The 22,392-nt window shown below is 43.6% G+C and overlaps 1 protein-coding gene across 1 annotated transcript in view; it reads right to left on the bottom strand.

The window, feature by feature from the left end:
* Positions 1-22,392, bottom strand: part of adamts17 (ADAM metallopeptidase with thrombospondin type 1 motif, 17) — a 108,803-nt gene that overhangs the window by 20,721 nt on the left and 65,690 nt on the right. The window contains exons 9-14 of the mRNA XM_086143722.1: positions 19,674-19,814; positions 12,685-12,835; positions 9,983-10,084; positions 8,139-8,284; positions 5,819-5,988; positions 5,155-5,282 (exon numbers count right to left, since the gene is read on the bottom strand). Coding sequence (XP_085999848.1) covers positions 5,155-5,282; positions 5,819-5,988; positions 8,139-8,284; positions 9,983-10,084; positions 12,685-12,835; positions 19,674-19,814 — 838 coding nt within the window. The remainder of the gene's footprint in view (positions 1-5,154; positions 5,283-5,818; positions 5,989-8,138; positions 8,285-9,982; positions 10,085-12,684; positions 12,836-19,673; positions 19,815-22,392) is intronic.

Genomic DNA, 22,392 nt, shown 5'->3' with positions numbered 1-22,392 from the left:
ACAAACACCATGTTCAGGCATAAAGGTGTCCATATGTGCACTTGGCACCAACACTTAGGCTACAGTTCTTTGATCGACCTTGTGGTCGTATCGTTGGACTTGTAGCCGCATATCCTGGACACTCGGGTGAAGAGAGGGGCGGAGCTGTCAACTGATCAGACCTGGCAGACCCAAACATAATGTAAGGGTCTGCTGGAAACGTCTAGCAGAGTCCTCTGTCAGAAGGAGTTTCAAGTCCCACCTCTGGCAGAACTACAACCATGTCCAAAAGGAGGTGGGGGGCATTGAGTCCGAATGGGCTTTGTTCCATGTTTCCATTGTCGAGGCAGGAGACTAAAGCTGCGGCTGTAAGGCGGTCGGGCGCCAGTCGGGCCGCAACCCTCAAACCTGATGGTAGACTCCAGCGGTGAGGGATGCCGTCAAACTGAAGAAAGAGTCCTATTGGGCATTTCTGGCTGACAGGTATGGGCAGGCCAGGCGGCATGAAGCTTCAGTGGTTGCTGAGGCAAAAACTCGGGCATGGGAAGAGTTTTGGGAGACCATGTAGAAATACTTCTGGTGGGCGTCGAGGAGTTTCCAGCGGCCCAGGAGGGGGAAGCAGTGCTCCGTCAACACTGTGTACAGTTGGAGCGGGGTGCTGCTGACCTCATCTTGAGGCGTTCAAGATCGGTGGAAGGAATACTTCAGAGACCTCATCAACCAGAGTGAAATGCCTTCCAATTAGGAAGCAGAGCCGGGTGACTCTGGAGTGGACACACTTATTTCTGGGACTGAAGTTTCTGAAACAGTTAAAAAGCTCTTCAGTGGCGGGGCCCCAGGGGTGGATGATATCCGCCCTTGGTTCCTCAAGGCTCTGGATGCTGTAGGGCTGTCCTGGCTGACACGCCTCTGCTGCATTGCTTGGATGTTGGGGACAGTACCACTGGACTTGCAGACCAGGGTGGTGACACCCCTTTTTAAAAAGGTGGATTTAAATAGGGGAGGGTGTGCAACTACTACAGGGGGATCATACCCCTGTAGTTGTTGGTTAGGTCTTTCAGCGGTGCTGGAGATGAGGGTCCACCAAGTTGCTGAACCTGGGATTCAGGGGGAGCAGTGTGTTTTCCATCCTGGTCGTGTAACAGTGGACCAGCTATATACCCTCTGCAGGGTTCTCGAGGGGGCATGGCAGTGTGCCCAACCAGTCTACATGTGTTTTGTGGATCTGGAGAAGGCATTCCACTGTGTCCCTTGGGAATCCTGTGGGGGGTGTATGGGGTGCCGAATCCCAAGATACTGGCTGTTTGGTCCCTGTATGCTTGGTCCGCATTGCTGGTTGTAAATCGGAACCGTTTCCAGTGAGAGGTGGACTCTGCAAGGGCTGCTCTTTCTCACCAATTCTGTTCATAACTTGGACAGAATTTTTAAGCGCAGGCAGCGCAGGATTGAGTCTCTGGTTTTGCAGATGATGTGGTTCTGTTGGCTTCATCAGGCCATGATCTTAAGCTCTAACTAGAACAGTTCGCAGCCGACTGTGAAGCCGGGATGAGGATAAGTACCTCCAAATCCAAGACCATAGTGCTCAACCGAAAACGGGTGGAAGGCCCACTCTGGGTCAGGGAAGAGGTCCTGTCCCAAGTGGAGGAGTTCAATTATCTTGGGGTCTTGATCACAGGTGAGGGAAGGATGGAGTGAGAGATCGACAGGCGGATCGGTGTGGTGTCTGCAACGATATGGACTCTGTACCGGTCTGTCGTGGTGAAGAGGGAGCTGAACCAAAAGGCGTCGCTCTCAATTTACCCGTTGATCTACGTTCCTACCCTCACTCATGGTCCCGAGCTGTGGGTAGTGACCGAAAGAAAGATCACGGCCAAAATAAGTTTCCTCCGCAGGGTGGCTGGACTCTCCCTTAGAGATAGGGTAAGAAATTTGGTCATCTGAGAGGAGCTCGGACTAGTGCTCCACAGAGAGGAGAGAAGATGGATGGATGGATGGATGGATAATTAAAATTAAGATAAATAAATTAATTAATTAATATAAAAAAAAAAAAAATCCATCCTTTTTTTATAAATTAATATTACATTCAATAGATAGATAGATAGATAGATGGATAGATAGATAACAGCTGCTACTTTCCCCCCCAAAACATGTTCTTACTACTCCTTCTTTGATTCTAGACAGTTTGGGGTAATTACACAGTCATTATTAGCTAATGCATTGCTATTTCGTTATGTAATCTGGCTGATTTCTCTTTCTTTTCTTACAGGCTATTCTTTCGAGCTGGAATGAAAAATAGACAGCTTTTAAGGAAATTGAGCAAAGATGTGTGGTTTCATCAGTCCGCTTGTTTTGGGTTTTTTTTTAAAGAAATTTGACTTCTAAGTATCTGGCAAGTGTAACAAATAAAGTGCATCAGACCACTGATGTATTAAGTGCCAACGCACTCACATCAACATGGTGCGGGCCCATAATTTTCAGCTCTGTCTGAACCCCCCCAATGCCGTTTTCACGACAACAAGCAAACAAACCTATGCATGATACTGGTCAAAGTATGTGTCGGAGTACTTGAAAAAACTCGACTCAGACATTGTGATTGATTAGAAAGCCCATTTGTGTGTGTGCCTCCCGCTCCTTCTCTGTGATTGAAAAGGCATTGAGCTTTCAAAACCTCTGTTTTTGCAGCTTTGCTCCATATATTATTCCCTCTCTCTCCCTCTCTCTGCCAATGTTTTCTGTACGTGTCTGTGATTCTCATGTTTGCCTTAGAAACCCCCCAATCTCGTTCTCCTTCTCCTTTCTCTACTCAGGTGACAGACGACCACAGGAAAACAAAAAACAACTAAACTTCGGAAGTCCAGGAGGACACGCAAGAGGAAGACCGCGGTGAATCATGGTTCATATCTGAGATGCTCAAGAAGCCCCTCGATGGAGGAGATCTGGACAACAGTTGATCCTTCACTCTCAGAGGTCAAAGGTTGGCTCATCCTCTCTATATGTGCTCTCTGGAGCTGGAGGTGTCCAAAACAATCCCCCGACCCTTCTGTTGCCCCTATCTCACAAGTTCAAGCCAAAAGAGAAGGACGTCTTCCTCTCTCTTGCCCGGCAAATAAATAAGCGTGGGAATTTTTTTGATGGGGAGAAGAAAGGAACTGAGAGGCGAGAGATGACTGGACAAGGATCTCACGGAAGAAAAAAACAGACATTATCTACAAATCAAGAAGAAATGTCTGAAAAAAGGAAAAGAAGAAGAAAAAAATTGTGGGAAAAAAAAAACAAATCCCTGAGGGTATATTTGAATTGCTTTTTTTTTTTTTTTTTTTTTTTTTAAAAAAAACAGCTCATTGAACCTTTGTTACACATCTACGTCCTGGTAATCACCAAAAAAAATTAATCTGAAGTTAAGTTTAAAAGGAAATCCAAGGTGTTCTTTGAAGATCTCAGAAACAAGTACCTTTTAAAATTCATGTTATTATTATTTAAATCTTTATTTCCGACAGAAGCCCTGCTCGTACTCATGCGAACACAAAAGGCCGCTTGTTTTTCGGGCTAGGACAACAGAGGGGCCCCGAGACAACCCCTTCTTTCATGCGGCAACCCTGCTATCACCACTGCTGTGCCAGTGAAGCATGTTTACAAGGCAGGTCAGGCCTGCGGGGGCCTGTGCCCAGGAAAATGATAGGAGGGCATGAAAGCACGTGCGGTTCAATCCTCAGGGATGCTGCACGGTAAAGGATCTGTGAGTCACCGCCGAAATGCACATGTGCATCGCGATAATTACATCCACATTTTACATCCTGGCCCACGTCCGTCTCGCCGGCTGCCAGGACGAGGGGGAATTCCTCCCAAACCCAACACCATCCAACATTTGCAAATAAACACAAAAAATGGACTGTAGTTGGGATGCAGATGTCCAAATAAACTCCACAACCCTCCCCCGGGGAGCACCGTGAGGACCCAGTGGTCAGACACCTTGCAGCGCTGCCCGCTTTACGACTGCGGAAAAAAGCTGCGTCTGACCCGGAAGGTCCTGAGAGGCAGCTGGTGGCAGCCTGAACCTGACAGGAAAACTATTATCTAAAACAAATAAACATAGAAATTCTGGAATTGATTCTGATTTCTTCTCTCCCAAGGAGACATCTTCGAGGATGCGCTTTCTTTTAAAGGAATTGCAGTTTTTTCTTTTTAGTTTTCTGCTTTTTTTTTTAATTCATTCATAATTGGGGTGGGAGTTTAATGTCGTGACACATCGACATGAAGCCTTTTCCGCCTGTCTCGCAGTGACACATTTCTACAAAAAGACTTTTTTAGCGGCAGAAAGGACTGCAAGGGAAATAGGCATGCATGCTCACAACAGGAGAAGCTGGATCGGGCAGTCGCTCTGTGTTTTTCTGAGGCGGTACAATTGTTTATAACTGCTCTCCAGGATTTCCAGGATGCATGGGAACCCTGTCTGTTAACACATGTTGTGTTCAGTTATTCCGCATCCAGAGGCTTTCACTGAGCCGAACCCCGAGCCGCTGTTAATCTCACGCCTTCACATGAATCAGCCTTTGATAATTTCTTCCAGATATGGGGAGTTTATTTTTATTTCAGTTTTTTTTTGGAGGGGGGGGTTATTTCTCATCAGGTTCAAGTAATTCATTGCTGGCATTCACTTTTCTGTTTTATAATTGGATGTTATGTTTTTGTGCCGCCTCCATCCAAAGACCTCAAATGTCATAAAAACCCCAAACACTTCTCTATTAGATACTTTTGGATCAGCTTCCCAGTTTTCTGTGTTTTCTTCCGTGCTCCATTCCAACTGCCTACATTTCCCAGAAGCACCTGGGACACGACGATATTGTTAACGATGATAACGGTGGTCTGGTAATCTCACTTCACACATTCCAACACATGGTTTTCATTTTCAAACTTTTCAAGGACTTTGTGCATGCACGTGGGAGTGTGTACGTGTGAGTGCATGCATGCATATGTGTGGGTGTGTGTGTGTGTCTGAGTGAGTTGTAAACCACCAACTTAGAACATTTTGGACAAACTTTCAGTTTGTGGGTGGGAACAAGGTTTTAGGTTTAACCTCTGAACTCTAAAAAAGCTTTTTTTTTTTGCTTTGGTGTGTGTGTGTGTGTGTGTGTGTGTGTGTGTGTGCGCACGCAAACACATGTGCCTGTGTCATACCTGACACTTCCCATTGACACACAGGTCAGCATCGTAGGGTCCACATGTTGTCCCATCCATCACTCTGTCAGCCACCAGGACCGGGACATCTCGACCCACCGGGCTGCAGAACAACACACAGGGCTTCTCTGTGCAAGCAAGCAAGCACACACGCGCGCGCACACAAACACACGCACACACATACGCATACGCGCGCACACACACACACACACACACACACACACTGCTTTTTCCTTTTTCCTCAACTGTCTTTACTGGTTTAAAATCCTTATAAACACCTTGCTGTGTGTTTCTGTAAAATCCTGTGTCTATATCAAATCAATAAACATCAATTCAATGTCCAGACTCATATTTAAAATTTGACCTCAAAAGTTTCCTAGTCTGGTCTGGAAATGCCAAAAAAATATACTGTTTTTCTGGCTTAATACACTGGCGTGCTTGTTATAAGACCTCATTTATATGTATTTACAACTAAAAATAACTTGGCCACCTGGAGGGCCTGTGCTGATTGGTTGAAACGGTTCAATTGGCTTCGTGCTTTTTCCTAGATGACTGAGGTGGTTCCGCATCAGTCTTTGTATCTTTATTGTAAGGCTGGCCATCATCCAGGTGACAAGTACAAAATAGTATCAATCAAAGTGTGTGGTATGTGTGTGTGACTAACCATCATTGATGATTGCGGTTAACATATTGCCCTTCTTCTTGCTGTTGTGCTGGTCGTAAGACAAACACTGCAGGTCTCTGAAGCTTGGCGCCCCCTTGGGGCAGGGAGCACCTTCACAGGCTTTGTGCTCCACGCTGGTGTTTTGACAATGACGTCCCCCGGGACCAGGCCTGGATGTGCACACACACAGACACACACGAAGTAAGACAGAAGTGTTTGCGTGTGTAAACAATAGGTACAGTAGTAAATTATAAAGACAAGAAAAACTATGAACATTTTCCTTGAATGTGAGTTCATTCATTTATTCATTCATCATCTATACTATTTATTCTACCCTCAGGGTTGCTGTCGGGTCAGAGTCAATCATAGCTGTCATAAAAGGGTACCTAAAGTATTGATATGTTGGGGCCAAATGTGGAGACAACCAATCTTTCAAGCTCTCATTTACACATCATATAGAGACTTCAGACCATTCATGCATTTACGTCTGGGCAATTTAGAGTAGACAATTACAGTGTTATGACAGAGTGCCAAGAGAGAAACTCTGGTATTGTATGAGGAAGTCTGGAGTAGCAGAGATGTATGTTGGTGCAGGACTGGGGCAGGACATGTATGCTTGCTGTGAGACAGTGGTGCAGTGTGGTGTAGGGGTAACAGAGAAGTTCATGGTGGAGGTGGGAACCCATTAGGGATTAGCTCTGAGCCCCTTCTTGTTTACAGTGGTGATGGATAGGTTGACAGATTAGGTTAGACAGGAATCTCCATGGACCATGATGTTTGCAGATAACATTGTGATCTGCAGTAAGAGCAGAGAACAGGTTGGGGAAAATCTTGAGAGGCGGAGGTATGCTCTGATAAGGAGAGGCATGAAAGTTAGTCGCAGCAAGACAGAGTATCTGTGTGTGAATGAGAGGAATTCGGGTGGAAGGGGGAGGCTCTAGGGAGTGGAGATCAAGAAGTTGAAGGACATCAGGTACTTGTGGTCAACAGTCCAGAGCAATGGATAGTGTGGAAAAGAGGTGAAGAGATGGGTCCAAGCAGGTTGGAATGGGAAAAGAAAAGTGTCAGGGGTACTATATGATAGAAGACTATCGGCCAGAATGAAAGGAAAAGTGTGCAGGACAGAGGTGAGCCCGGCAATGGTGCATTGCTTTAGAAACAGTAACCAAAAAGGCAGGAGGCACAGATAGAGGTCGCTGAGATGAAGATGTTGAGATTCTCTTTGGGAGTGACCAGGATGGATAGGATCAGGAATTAGTTTATCAGAAGATCAGCACATGTTAGATGTTTTGGAGAGTATGTCTGAAAAGCCAGATGTTCGGTCATGTACAAAGGAGGGATAGTGAATATATTGGGAGATGGACACAGGAATTGGAGCTGCCAGGCAGGAGGTCTCGAGGAAGACCAAGGAGAAGACTTATGGACATAGTGAGAGAGGATATGAAATTAGTTGGGGTAAGAGAGGAGGATACAGAGAATAGGGTTAGATGGAAAATGTTGATTCGCTGTGGCGACCCCTGACGGTAAAAGCTGAAAGAAGAAGAAGAAGAAGAAGAAGAAGAAACAGAAGAAGACAAAACAGAAGAAGACAAAACAGAAGAAGAAGAAGAAGAAGAAGAAGAAGAAGAAGAAGAAGAAGAAGGAGAAGAAGCAGAATTACAGTATTACTTAATTCAAATTTTTCTATAACTTAGACTTGAATCTTTTTCCTGGCAGCCCTGGTGCTCTAAGGACTAATTTGTTTGGGAATATTCTGTTACCAACCGGCAGATGTGCCATTTTTCATGCGAGTCTGCTGTAGAGAGGGTGAGATGATGATAATTAATAGTGAAAATACGTCATTGTTAGAGCCCCCCCAAACACACACACACGCACTAACAAATGAAGCATTGTTCTGTGAGCTCAATTACTTTTATAAGTTATCAGGAATAATTAAATGTTTATTCATGCCGCCCAGTAGGCCACTTTAATGAATCACTCTCTGCAACACCACCAGTTTTACACAGTTCTACATAAATTGCCTATCACTTACCATGGACATTTGGAGATTGATTTTAAATCTAATGAGGGCAAAGGAGTAGTTTACAAGTTTTGCAACATAGGCGTTCAGACACGATACAAACTTCGTGGCGCTTCATTATTATGATATTATGATTCGATAACAAGGAAAGGGGTCTACATGTTTCACATCTTCAAATATATATCTTATATATATAACTAATATTAAAAAAATGCTGAGACTAACAGTAACACATATAAAGGGAGGATTATATTTATGAACTAAGACGCATGTGGACACACATACAAATGGGCGACATACGGAGGGTTGTCACACTTCCTCTGTCTGAACTGGACTCCGGTGCCGCAGGTCCGGCTGCACATGCTCCATGGACTCCAGGAACTCCAGTCTCCGTCCACATGCTGAGGGATTGGGGTCTTACTGACGCACTCACCGGCCCTGCACCACTGACACAAACACACCAGAAGTGAGAGAAAGTCTCATTTTAATCAAGTTTTGACCTGCTGCTTCCTTTCCTGTCATTTAGACCACTCAGAAGATCAAGAACCAGATGGTCCTGGGCAGCTCAGGTGGAGTTAGACCAATCAGGTGGTCCGGAAACCCTTAAATAGTCTTGAGACCTTTGAGGTCATTGAAGACCCTCCAAGCAGTGTGGGTCCACTCAAGTATTCTATGACCCTTCAGGTAGTCTGGAAAACCTCAGGCGATCTGGGACCCTTCATGTGGTCTGGGGCATCTCAAGAAGTCTGAGACACCTTAGGTAGTCTGGGGCATCTCACGTAGTCTTGGGCCCCTCAGGTATTCTACAACTCCTCAGGTAGTCTGGCACCCCTTAGGTGGTCTTGGGCCTGTAGGGTGTTTTGTGGTCCCTCGGGTGATCTGGGGCACCTTAAATAGCCTGGGATCCCTCAGTTAGTCTCCCTGAGGTAAACTCTTTAAGTATCAAGACAAAAAATGGTTGCTGCTTCTTTTCCTTCATTTCACTTTCAGCTCTTATTTTGATGATCTCATGTCTTGCACAATATCATAATTCCTTTTATTTCTAAACCTTCATTATCTTGTCATTGCTTGTTTGCCGTTTGTCCATCCTTCAATCAACATCAGCCCCTCTGCTCCTTCGAACTCACCAGATTTCAGCTGATTTTAAGGTTTCCATTCCAGCCGGGAACATGTGATTTCACTGCAATGAAGTAAAGGACACTCCTCGGAAACTAGACCCTAACCTCAAAGTAGAAGAGGCAGAAATACTGCGTAGAATACATAAACCTTTTGGAAAAAAAAACATGTCTGTGTGGTAGTTGTGAGTGGATCTGCATCATTGGAGCACCAGGACACAGTGTTCTACTTTGGATTCTCTCTGGAAATTTTGTTCTGTTAATGAATGTTGGTTCCCTGATGAGGCTCCCTCGCTTTCTCTCTCTCTCTTTTTTTTCCCCAACAAAACAAGGGAAGGTTGCTGTTAGCAACTTTTGACCTGTTGAGTGTCGACATGTGAATGAAAACAAACCGGAGAAGCCCCACGGCGATCGGTTTCCCCCCAAATCTGAATAACACAAATTGACGAAATAAGTGAAAACAGCCTCGTTGTTTGATGAGCTCTGGTTGCAGGGACATTTAACCTCCGGTGCCAGTAATTTGGGGATTGATTATCTCTTCATAGAAGAGATAATCAATCCCCAAAATACCTGATGCCAAAAATCAAGAGCAGACTTCCAGTACTAACATTCACTTAGTATCACTTAGTGTTGAAATACTTCAGCGCTGATAAGTTTATTTGGTCTTGCTTCTCCTCTGGACCATTAAACTGTTATCAGCCCAAACAAATGAAATCACGACATTTAAATGTGTCGCTTTATCTTTGCAATTGGTTTTCGGGACTGAGGCAATTCCCGCAATGACACTGTTTGGCCACTAAGAACATTTGTCTGGTTCTGTATGTGTCCAGATTTTTTGATGCCATTCTTGCAATCCACTTCCTGCACGGGACCTTGTTAACAGTCCGACTGGCAACTTGACACCCTAAAATATGTCAGGGTCACTCCATAGCAGCATGGGAGTGGTGGGACTACATTTTGTCCAACATCAAAAGTGACTAGTGTGGTCTGTGAAATGATTTGGCTGCCAGTGGTGGAATAACGTCCTACCTTGTCGACCCCGCACTCAGTTCCGTCCAGTGGTGGGTCCAGTTTGGTTTTACAGGAAGAGTCTCCTTCCACCAGACACCAGAGGCCGGCGCACATCAGATGCTGCGCACGCACACACACACACACAAACACACACACATAGGAGAAAAACATTACACAAAAGGCAAATCAGCATCCAGCTCAAATTAAGATCAGACCTGTGTGAACCCTGATGACATTAACCCCCTCAGATCAAGCTCCTGAGTGTTTGCTGCTACTGTTGTGTGCCTTTTTTGCTTTCATTTTTTTTCTCTTTCAATGGAAACACAATCAAAACTGAAATTGGAAAGAGCTCAAAAGAACTCAATCAAGAGAAAAAAAAAGTGAGTTGATTTTTTTTTTTTATAGTGTGGGAACCAAGACATTTAAATTCTTTTTTTTTTTTCAAGCACCTGTAAGTGTTTCTAGCATTGACAAATATCCATATGGAGTCATAGTGAGGTATTGTTGTGAAGCCCCTCAGTACCCTGTGTGGAGGTCCAACACTCAAAGTACAGTGCATATTGGAAAAACCCCGGCTGCCCCGCAAATTAATATCCGTTTACTGACGGACAAATGTTTCTTGGGCAGGACGCCCTATTGGCCCACGTCAGGGCTGACCTCGGCGGGTGGAGTCGGCGGGCGGATTAGTAATCGGACCAAGACGGACGCATTCAAACTCACTGTGACTGATGTGCGTCCAGCCACGCTCGGCCGACATGAAACAATAAATTAGTGATATTGAGCATGCTGATCTATGGACATGCTAGCAGCCTTTCAAGCGTTTTTAGGATTTTCCAGCAGGTCCTGTTTTTTCTGGATGGTCCAAACACTTCTATAGACAGATTTAAGAGATTTGAGGAAACGTCAGACCCTCCCTTGCCCCAAGGAAACATTGGAGGATTAGACCGCTGGAAGGTTGGGAATCTCATAAAGCCTTTGTGTGTTTTATTAAAGAAGGGAGGAATTAAGATTATACAATATAAGCCTTGATTCAACTGTTAGGGGGGACACAGGGCCATTAACAGCAGTGGTGTCCTGTGGATTACAGATCACTATTAATTACCGATTACAGACGATGCATCCAGATAAAGTAAGACAAATAAACTGCAGAGGGGGTGGAGGGGATCGGGGTCTAAACATCTGTGCCAAAAAGGAAATGATTGCACTTGAGGAATCAAACAGTGAAATAAATCACTGTCAAGGTGAGTCATAGATTAGTCATATATGCACCGCTGAGGGAGCGCAGGGAGCACAGACAGTTTGAGAAATAGAAAAAAATAAAAGAAAAATTGCACACTGGTTATAACCGTGTTGTACATGGATGGATGGATGGATGGATGGATGGATGGATGGATGGATGGATGGATGGATGGATAGATGGATAGATAGATAGATAGATAGATAGATAGATAGATAGATAGATAGATAGATAGATAGATAGATAGATAGATAGATAGATAGATAGATAGATAGATAGATAGATAGATAGATAGATCCTAAAATCAATTAACATGATTTTACTTGGCGGCCATCATAACTTGATAAGCAGCTCAAAAGCTGCTTTATCAAACTGTGACCCAGACCTGACACTCAGCCTTGACAAAATGTCTCCAAGGAGATGAGGAGAGTGGCAAAGAGGAGGAAGGGGAACTGGAGGAGGAAGAGGAGGAGGAGGAGCAAGAGGATGAGGAGGATGAGAAGGAGAGATCAGCCAGGAGTCAATCAATTATCCAGTCAACGGTCCTTTTGAGCCGATCAAAGTTGGGTTGAAAGGGGTCACAAGTCACATGCTCTGCTTGCTAACATATAATGAACTACATGGTGGTTGGAATTAAGCTTACACTAATGAAGGCACCACTGGTCCGAGAGCTAGTACTGAACTCCCAGGGCCGATGGGCAAGGTCACCCTCCTGTATGCTAAATCCATATTTATCCATACTGACTCAATGTTGTACCTGTGTTGTAACAAGGTTGTAACCATCATTTAGTTTAATTTAGTTGTCATTTCAATTGAAAAGCCATTTTTCTGAATGCTACTGATAATGTGGGCCAAAAGTCACAATGAAAGGCAGTATTGTGAGAACAATGAATATGACTATTTTTGCATTTGTTTTTTCTACCATAAACCAGCCAGACTATTGCTTCTGGTCATGTGACCAGTGAGGACCCTGGGAAAGGGGGAAAAATTTCAGAATACCTGAGCTTCTCAAGACCTATTCGCAGCGACGCGTGGAACATTTAGAACAAGATGGTTCTCTGACACGTGTTCATTTCCTGCTCTGAAGCGCAAATGTTTCGTTTTTAAACCACCTGTTTTTGTTTTAACAGGGACATTTTTCGAATTATTCTGTGACCTTCTGGTGAAGCACCCAGTCCTGAAATACTTCACAAATGTCTCATGGTAACACGGTACTGGTTACCATATGTGTTCCTTTGGGTCCTTTTTTTTTTTTTTGCTGTTTTCTACCAAAATATGGCCCCGAAATGTAGCAAAAGTTAAGAATAAATTAAATTGAATCCATTTGTATGTGTTAACTGTGCAACAGACACACACACACTGACTAGTGCATTGAATGCGCAATACCTTATCTATCTGTGTGTGAAGTATATGAAAAGGATGTGGCCTTTTTTTACTAGGAAAAAAACAAACCAAACTTAGATAGATAGGTAGACATCTGTACCTCCATGTCAGTGCAGAAGGTGGCGTTGGTCCCAAACAGGATCTGGCACTGTTCGTCCACACTGTAATGCATTCCGGGCAGTTTGGGGGGCAGGCGGACCTGGTATCGACTCCTGGGGTCGGTGTGCAGCAGGCAGCCGCTGGCTTTGGATCTGGGGCGGGGGGGGAGAGGGGGTGATCTTCAAACCCTCTATTCAACGCAATGCCTGCGGGATCTTTTCCAGCATCGACTTCATGTCCAGCAAGAGATATTCATCCGAGTTTCTTTTTGTTTCTCTGCAGGCTTCAATACTTCTTAAGAATGAGGAGGAGCTGCGTTGCTCACTTTAGACACTGAGTCAGCAAGAACCAAACACTTCAAACACTTTACATGGGACTTCACATATAACCTTAACCAATTATTTTCCCTGAATTCACTTAAATATAATTATAATTTCCTTGAAAAACATCATACATTATTCTATACATTTTCATGAAGATAAATAAATAAAATGACCCCTCCCCAATTATTCACTTCAGTGGGATATCAACAAGTATAAATGAGAAAAAAAAACACATTCCTCCTTATACACTGCGCAAAAAAATAAAGGGAACACTTAAAAAACACATTCTAGATCTAAATGAATGAAATATTCTTATGAAATGCTTTGCTCTTTACACAGTTGAATGTGCTGACAACAAAATCACACAAAAATGATCAATGGAAATCAAATGTATTAACCCATGGAGGTCTGGATTAGGAATCACACTCAAAATTAAAGTGTAAAAACACACTCCAGGCTGATCCAACTTTGATGTAATGTCCTTAAAACAAGTCAAAATGAATCTGTGTTGCTTCCTGAGTGGACACTATGATTTCACAGAAGTGTGATTGACTTGGAGTTACATTGTGTTGTTCAAGTATTCCCTTTATTTTTTTGAGCAGTATATTTGGTCACTACCAAAACAAATATAAACAATTTTTTGAACAATGTTAATATTTTTGTGTAAATTGAATAAATAAATAAGGAGAAGAGGAAGGTGTGTTCGGAAACAGAGAGAGAAGAGGAAAGGCAAGAGTTTGGGATTGAGAGCACGGACTTTGAATATCGGAACTATGACAGGAAAAGGTAGAGTGTTGGTCGACATGATGCAGAGAAGGAAGGTAGATATACTGTGTGTCCAGGAGACCAGGTGGAAAGGTGGTAAGGCTAGAAGCTTAGGAGCAGGTTTTAAGTCCACAAGTTTCTGCCTTGTGAGCTACTTTTCAAATGACCATGTGAAAATGATCTACCTCCACTAAAAATGCTGAGTATAGATTTACTTATATGTCTACTGAGAATACTTAACACAATAAATGTTTTTGGATCTTGCATAACTGCATGAACCCTTATGGCACACTAAAACAGAGTACTTAATTTGGTAAATACCTTTCTCTAATGACTTGAATGGAACCAGCAGCATAGTTTAAGTTAGCTGTGAGAAAAATGACTGCTGCCCTAACAGCTGGGATTTTAGTTCCTTCACCTTTCTCCTTCTCAACTCACTTTTCGGAGGGAAGTCAGTGCTGTTATTTTTATGAACAGTCTGAAAATGCCGCTCCACATTTCCCATTTTCAGTATAGCAATGGCAGACTGGCAGATGAGGTAAACGCACTTTGAAAATTACATAGTAAAAAAAAAAAGGCCACCTCCCATTCCGTATGGAAGTAAAACGTGTTAGTCTTTTTACTTGGTCCAGCTCCCCCACTCATTTTTATAACCCATAAGTTTAGAAGACATAAATTGGAGGCTAACTCGCTAGCTTTCTAGAACGTGCCGTTATGTGCACATGTGCAGTGACTCCTGCGTCAGAAAAGGTCAGTTTGGACAGAATGTCTGTCAGTCAAGTGACAAATTGCATAGTGAGGAGGATAGGCTTACGTCTTCGTTTAATGCCATGCAATCTACCCACACTACCTTTGCGATCAAACTGTAGATCGCAATTGACGTATTGGGAACATCTGCTTTAAGTTATACTACCATGGTACTGACAAGAAGAGAAATGGAGTAAGAGTTATCTTGAAGGAGGAATTTGTTAGGAACGTTCTGGAAGTGAAAAGAATGTCAGATAGACTTATGGGTCTGAAACTGGAAATTGAAGGTGTGATGCTCAATGTTGTTAGTGGCTATGCCCCAAAGGTGGGATATGAAATTGAGGAGAAGGAGAAGCACTGGAATGAATTATATGAAGTGATGCAGAATATCCTCAGAGATGAATTGGTGCAGCTTCAATGGGCATGTTAGTGGAGGCAATAGAGGGGATGAAGAAGTGATGTGCAGATTTGGCGTACAGGATAGGAACGCAGAGGAACAGATGGTGGTAGACTTTGACAAAAGGGTTGGAAATGGCTGTAGTGAACACTCTTTTTCCAGAAAAGACAGGAACATAGGGTAACTTATAAGAGCTGAGGTAGGAGCACGCATGTAGACTACATCTTGTATAGACAAGGTAACCTGAAAGACATCAGCAACTGCAAAGTAGTTGTAAGTGAGAGTGTAGCCCGACAGCACAGGATAGTGGATTGTAGGATGAGTCTGGTAACAAGGAAGATAAAGAGGACAAAGACAGCGCAGAGGACAAAGTGGTTGAAGCTGAAAAGGGAGTGTTGAAAGAAAGGCTCTGAATGGTCGGGAGAGCTTCCAGATGACTGGACAAAAACAGGTTATGGTAGCAGGGAGACAGGTAGGAGAGTACTTAATGTATCATCTGTAAGGAACGTAAATGGAGTAAAAGGAGTCCTGGTGGTGGAATGAGGAAGTGCAGGAGGATATACAGTGAAAGCAGTTAGCAAAGAAGTGGGACACTAAGGGGACTGAAGAGAGCAGACAGGAGTACAGGAAGATATAGCGTAAGGTAAATATAGAGGAAGCGAAGGCAAAACATGTTCATACGATGACTTGTATGCTCAGTTGGACAGTAAGGGGGGAAGAGACTGATCTATACAGGTTGGCGAAAACAGAGAGATAGAGATGGAAAAGGATATACAGCAGGTCTGGATGATTAAGGATAGAGAGGGGGATGTAATGACAGATGCTTAAAGAGTGATGGGAAGATGGAAAGAGTACTTTGAAGAGCTGATGAATGAGGAAAATGAAAGAAAGGCGAGGGTGGAGGAGGTGACTATCATAGACCACAAAGTAGCAGAGATTAGTAAAAGTGAAATGAGGATGGCACTGAAGAGGATGAAGAGTGGAATGGCAGTTGATGACATGCCTGTGGAGGTATGGAAGTGTCTGGGAGAGGCAGCAGTAGACTTTCTGACTAGATTATTCAACAGGATCTTAGATAGTGAGAGGATGGCTGAGGAATGGAGACGAAGTGTGATGGTGCCAATTTTTAAGAATAAGGGGGATGTGCAGAATTACGGCAACTAATGAGGGATAAAGTTGATGAGTCATACAATGAAGTTGTAGAAAGAGTTGGGAAGTTGGGAAAGAGTAGTGGAAACAAGACTGAGAGCTGAGGTCAGCATTTGTGTGCAGAAGTATGGCCTCATACCTAGAAAGAGTACTAGAAATGCAGTATTTGCTTAGAGAATACTAACAGAGAAGCACAGAGAAGGCCAGAGGGAGGTGCAGTGCGTTTTTGTAGACCTAGAAAAATCATATGACATGGTGCCAAGAGAGAAACTCTAATATTGTATGAGAAGTCTGGAGTGACAGAGAAGTATGTTGGTGCAGGACAGGTATGCTAGCTATGAGATAGTGGTGAGGTGTGCTGTCGGGTAAACAGAGAAGTTCAAGGTGTAGGTGGGACTCCATCAGGGATCAGGTCTGAGCCCCTTCTTGTTTGCAGTGGTGATAGACAGGCTGACAGATTAGACAGTTAGACAGGAATCTCCATGGACTATGATGTTTGCAGATGACATTGTGATCTGCAGTGAAAGCAGAGGAAAACAGGAAAATCTTGAGAGGCGGAGGTATGCACTGGAAAGGAGAGGAATGAAGGTTAGTTGCAGCAAGACAGAGCATATGTGTGTGTGAGAGAGGAACCCGGGCTGAATGGTGAGGCTGTAGGGAGTGGGGATCAAGAAGTTGGAGGATTTCAGGTGCTTGGGGACAACAGTCCAGAGCAATGGAGAATGTGGAAGAGAGGTGAAGAGACGGGTTCAAGCAGGTTGGAATGGGTTGAGAAAAGTGTCAGGGGTACTATGCGATAGAAGTCAATCGGCAGAATGAAAGGGAAAGTGTACAGGACAGTGGTGAGACCAGCGATGCTGTGTGGCCAAGAAACAGTAACCGAAAAAACAGAAGGCAAAAGTAGAGGTTGCAGAGATGAAGATGCTAAGGTTCTCTTTGGGAGTGATGAGGATGGATAGGATCAGGAATGAGTCTATCTATGGAACCGCATATGTTAAATGTTTTGGAAAGAAGGTCAGAGAGGCCAGACTGAGATGGTTCGGTCATGTACAGAGGAAGGATAGTGAATATATTGCTGCCAGGCTGGAGGTCTCAAGGAAGACCAAAGAAAAGGTTTACTGAAGTCGTGAGACAGGATATGAAGGTAGTTGGTGTGAGAGAGGAGGATAAAGAGACTAGGATTGGATGGAGAAGGTTAATTAGCTGTGGCGACCCCTCAAGGAAAAAGCTGAAAGGAGAAGAAGAAGAAATAAATAAATGTTATACCGTAATTTCCGGACTATTGAGCGCACCTGAATATAAGACTAAAAATAACTGGCTAAAAATAACAAAATCATTACAGAAATATACGTGTTACATATATAGGCCGCTCTTGTCTGTAAGCAACGTGTCCACGTTCTAACATGAGATATTTAAACAGAAACATTTTCTTAAACTTTTAATTAATTACCTTCCGATAACATCCACAAATGCTTTTTTCAAATGGAAATGCTTTTTTCCGAACAGTGCCTGTAACACGGCTGATGAAAAAGATTAATAATAAATAATACAAGGAAAAGTCCATCCATCAATGCATTTTTATTCCCGCTTTGTCCTACTCCAGCTGATCGCTATCTTCGTCTACCTCTTGCGCACTAAAACCGTTAAAGACTTCTTCTTCGGGGTCGGAATTGAATGGTCTCAGAATTTCATGGTAATTTCCGATGTGACAAGGCTAAATGTTTGGCAGCACAATCTTGTTAGCCCAAAAAAATCCATCAATTCGCAACATCATTGTTGAAGCCGCCAGTGTTCAAAGCGTGTGCAAATAAAGTAGCGACTTATAGTCTTAAAATAACGGTATATAATTTTTTTCATTGAAGGTTTAGAGCAGGGTCGCAATGTTAGCTTCACTTGTTTCAATGCTTAAGTGCAGTGCGTCTACTTCAGTCAAGCCAAGCAAAGTTAATTTACAAGTGTTAAGGTAGAGCCCTCTAGTGACGGGAGGCCTCAGGCTCCACTGTTTTTGTTTTGTTTTCTTTTTTCACCCCCAGCAGCTGCAAAGACATGGCGGAGTGTTTGCCAAGGATAGAGAGAGATTAAAAGTGTTTTGGTGTTTGTTTGTGTGATGACATCTTCGTCCTGTTGAGATTTTTCTCTCTCTCCCCAGGACTGAAACAATCCGCCAGAGCAGTGAGCAAAATGCACTCGTGATAGGGATAGTGCCTTTTAAATTGTCACGAAGTGCTGGGGCGGACTCGAGCAGGGAACCACACTTCGGGGCAGAGATGGGTTGAAAGCGCTTTTATTTGGTTGAAGTGGCAGAACGGGATGGGTTGCAGACGGAGCAGTACGGGTTATAGACGGGACGAGTTGCAGACTGGACGGGATGCAAACAGGACGGGTTGCAGACAGAACTGCAGAGGCTGGGCCTCACCAGTACGGGTTGCAGACTGGACGGTACGAGATGCAGACTGGACGAGTTGCAGACTGGACGGTACGAGATGCAGACTGGACGGGTTGCGGGAGAGAACAGAGGTCACGCCGGCCTACTGGGCCCAGCCGTGACTCGGGAAGGGAACAGAGGTCACACCTGGGGTCCGGTCGTGGCAAGGAATGGGGTCCAGTGCTGGCAAGGAATGAGGTCCGGGTGTGGGTGTGGGTGTGGATATGGGTATGGGTATGGGTATGGGTATGGGTATGGGTATGGGTATGGTCGTGGCAGGGCTTCACAGTAGTCTGTGAGGACCACAATCCCCCGGCGCCAGGCAGAGAGCGCCGCTGCCCTTTATAGGGATCTTGATTGGCGGCATCTGCTGCAGCTGGCGCCGATTACAATGGGGATCAGGTGTGAACCCTGACATAAATCAATTATTCATTGATAATATGGTTATGATTATTATCATTATTGTTCTTATTATTGCAACTACAACTGCTCATATCATTATTATTATTATTATTATTATCATTATAATTGTTATGGTGCTTTTTCGCCACAAAAGTGCTAAAAGGATTGACTGGGATGTAATACATTAAATTTTACATTACAGTCATTTGGTAGACGCTTTTATTCAAAGCAACCTACAAAATAAATAAAAAATAAAATAAAAATAATTAGAAAAATAAAAACAAATAAAATAAATAAATAGATAAATAATAAATAATAACAATATTATTCTAAATAAATTAAAAAAATAAATACATGTGTAAGTGCCATTCGTCAAGTTTGATTTTAAACACATTGAATAGTTTACCAGCTGGATAGTCTTTATTTAGTATTATTTAGTGATGTGCAGATTGTGAGGTGATACCACTACATCTGTGCTCTGTTAGAAACACACACACACGCGTGTGTGCGCGCACACACACACACACACACACACACACACACACTGAGGTATCCGCAGCAAAACTGTCACTATCATACACATGAGACATTGTTGTGGCTACAAACACACTGGTGTCAGGGGTCCTGGCCAGAGAAGGTCAAGGGTCAAACACTGACATTTGGGTTCGCACTTGGATTGATGGATGGTTTGTTATTTTCTTTCTTGCTTTGACACTTTCTGCAGTCATATGTCCCATGACTGCAGAAACCCGCCCACACAAGGGTACCAATCCTAGTCTTACCTGAGGAAGTTTTCCAGGTCGTCACGGCTACAGGACGACCAGGACAAGTCACTGGGATTCCTTCCCTTCACCCATTCTCCTGACATGATGTGGGAGTGGCCGGTGCAGGTGGCGTGATCATCGTCGTGGCTCATCCCCATGCTGAGGAACACACACACACACACACACACACACACACACACACACACACACACACACACACACACACACACACACATACACAGTGACGTTACACAGAATGTCTTTTAAGACTCGATTTTGTAATATTAGCCTATATATCGAGATGTAGTTATTTCACTCTGAAATCTTGGCATCTGGATCCATTTAAAAACAAAAATTGGGACAGTAAGGTTTCATATTCTACATATTCTACAAATTTACATAATCAGGTGGCGGTGTCAGTCAGTTCAGTGCATCGTCGGGTCAAATAAATACGACTGCACTGTCTACATGCGCTACATCGAGGGGGGAAATAGGAAAAATCATGCTTTTGATTTGAGGATTGGGCCAAAGCCACTGAGACAAACCCGCAGTTACAACACATACGCTGCCAGCACAGCCGAGAAGCAGCAGAGTGGTAAATTCCCTTCCACAGTAACACGTTTGTAACACACCGACAGAGGAGTTGAAGCCCGAGGGAACCTCTGTCAGGAACCATCTCGTACCTGTATGCACACACACACACACATACACACACACACACAAAAACATACACACTCACAATCGCACAATGCACGACTGTGTTGGAGACACGTGTTCAAACAGTCACTCGGTGTGCGTTTCCTCCCAAAGCCATGACCTACATTTAGCAAATTAAAAACAACAAGCTGCACCGAAATCCAAGCAGAGACTCACAAACTAATAAATTACAAGAGCAGACTCTTTTCCATTGTTTAAAGAGAAAGCAATATAGAGTTTCATGTTGGGACTCTTGTCCTCGCGCTCTTCAAAGGCAGCGGATGAGTGTCTGGGAATCCAAAACGGGGCCGGACGGCTGGAGCTGGACCGGATTATCTGAAAACACTCGTATTGTTCGTCTCGTCTTTCACACATAAGAAGCAGCCCTCTAGCACCGAGTTTGACGCCAGTGCTCTGAAAGCATAGTAGCCCTCATCTTTTTTTGTGTGTTTCTCTACGGTGCTAAAGGGACTGCATGTCAGTGAATCCATGACTTTTAGATATACCACCACTGATATTTTCAATGGAAAAGGGTAGGTCTGGACTTTAACTTTTTATATTAATCAATTCCTGAATAAACAACACATTGGGAAAGCTGACAGTTTTTAATTTGCACAGTGGAACAGTTGTCATTGCATGAGTTCCAGGGGGACAGATTACACCAGTGCACAAAGTGATAGGATGAAGGACGAGGCGGACGAGTCGCCACCGGTTGAAGGGAAAATTTGGAAGAAACCTCCAAATGGAAGTGTAAAAAAATGCTGTCCTTTGCACTCTATGTTGCAAGTATTTTGCGTCTCACAGGAGCAACTCCACCCTCCGTTACCACCTCAACGCCGAACATGTTGAAGCTAGCCTAGAGGTTGGTAATGTTAGTTTTAACCAAACATGCAGGTTGTTAATGTGTGCATTGTCCAAGCACGCAAGTCAGTAATGTACCCTTATTACAACTATGCTGGTTGGTAATGTTAGCTTTATACAAGCGCACAGGTCATAACATTAACTTTGCAGGCAGAAGATAACAGCATTGCCAACAGCAAGTTAGCAGCGTTGTCCCCAGTCAACAATGGACTACATGGTGGGGCTCAAATTAAGTTCGTGTTGGAAAAATCGACCGACCCATTGGCAAGATGGATCTCTGTGGACTACTTTCTTCTCCGAGGTTCAAAATAAGGGGGTTGCAAGAGGCGCTGCAGATTAATTTAGCTGATAAGAATTACAAACTGTTGTTCAGAAAGACAAGCTGCTGTATAAGGATGGAGGGGAACTGAAACAGGCCGAGTGGAAAAGAGCCACAGATGAGTTTTCTGCATTTATCTATTGTTCTGTATGGTAGACTGATGGGAAAATAAACAAGATTCTTAAGTTTAACTCTTTAATATTAAGTCATTCATCAAACGAAAATACCTTTCATTTTTCTCATGTCTAACGTTGAAATCCAATTGATTTCAACTAGTTTATAACAATTTCCCTCATTACCGCATTTTCCGCACTATAAGGCGCACCTAAAAGCCTTTAATCTTCTCAAAAACCAACAGTGCGCCTTTTAATCCGGTGCGCCTTATACTTGGATCAATATTGAGCTGCAAGAGGTCTTGCAACTACGGGAAGCAGCCATTGACTGCATTTTCTCCCGTAGAAGTAGCGCACTGTGCATTCTGGGTTGTATGACTGCGTGAAGCGTGTGTGTGTATTAAGACTCAAAAATGGTACCTCTTAAGAGACATGCTTACTGTGCAGAGACAAGAGTTGGTGGGTTAGAGCAGTAGTCCCCAACCTCTTTATCACTGTGGACCGGTCAGTGCTTGAAGATTTTACCATGGACCGGGGGGGTGGAGGTGCAGTACAAATAGATTGTTTATACAGTAAACCCTTGTTTTTCGTGGGGGTTACGTTCCAAAAAGAACCTGTGATAGGCAAAATCCGTGAAGTAGAAACCTTTATTTTTTTTTTACAATTATTATACAATTAAATACTCTGTTATACATTGCTGCTGTCGTCCTTATGTTTTTTTCTTTCTTCTTTATGGAACAAACGGAAG

The sequence above is a fragment of the Fistularia commersonii genome, chromosome 3 (genome assembly GCF_037954325.1).
Source record: "Fistularia commersonii isolate RoL2024-O1a breed Wild chromosome 3, RoL_Fcom_v1.0, whole genome shotgun sequence".
Classification (NCBI taxonomy): domain Eukaryota; kingdom Metazoa; phylum Chordata; class Actinopteri; order Syngnathiformes; family Fistulariidae; genus Fistularia; species Fistularia commersonii.
This window is presented reverse-complemented; position numbering and strand designations above follow the sequence as displayed.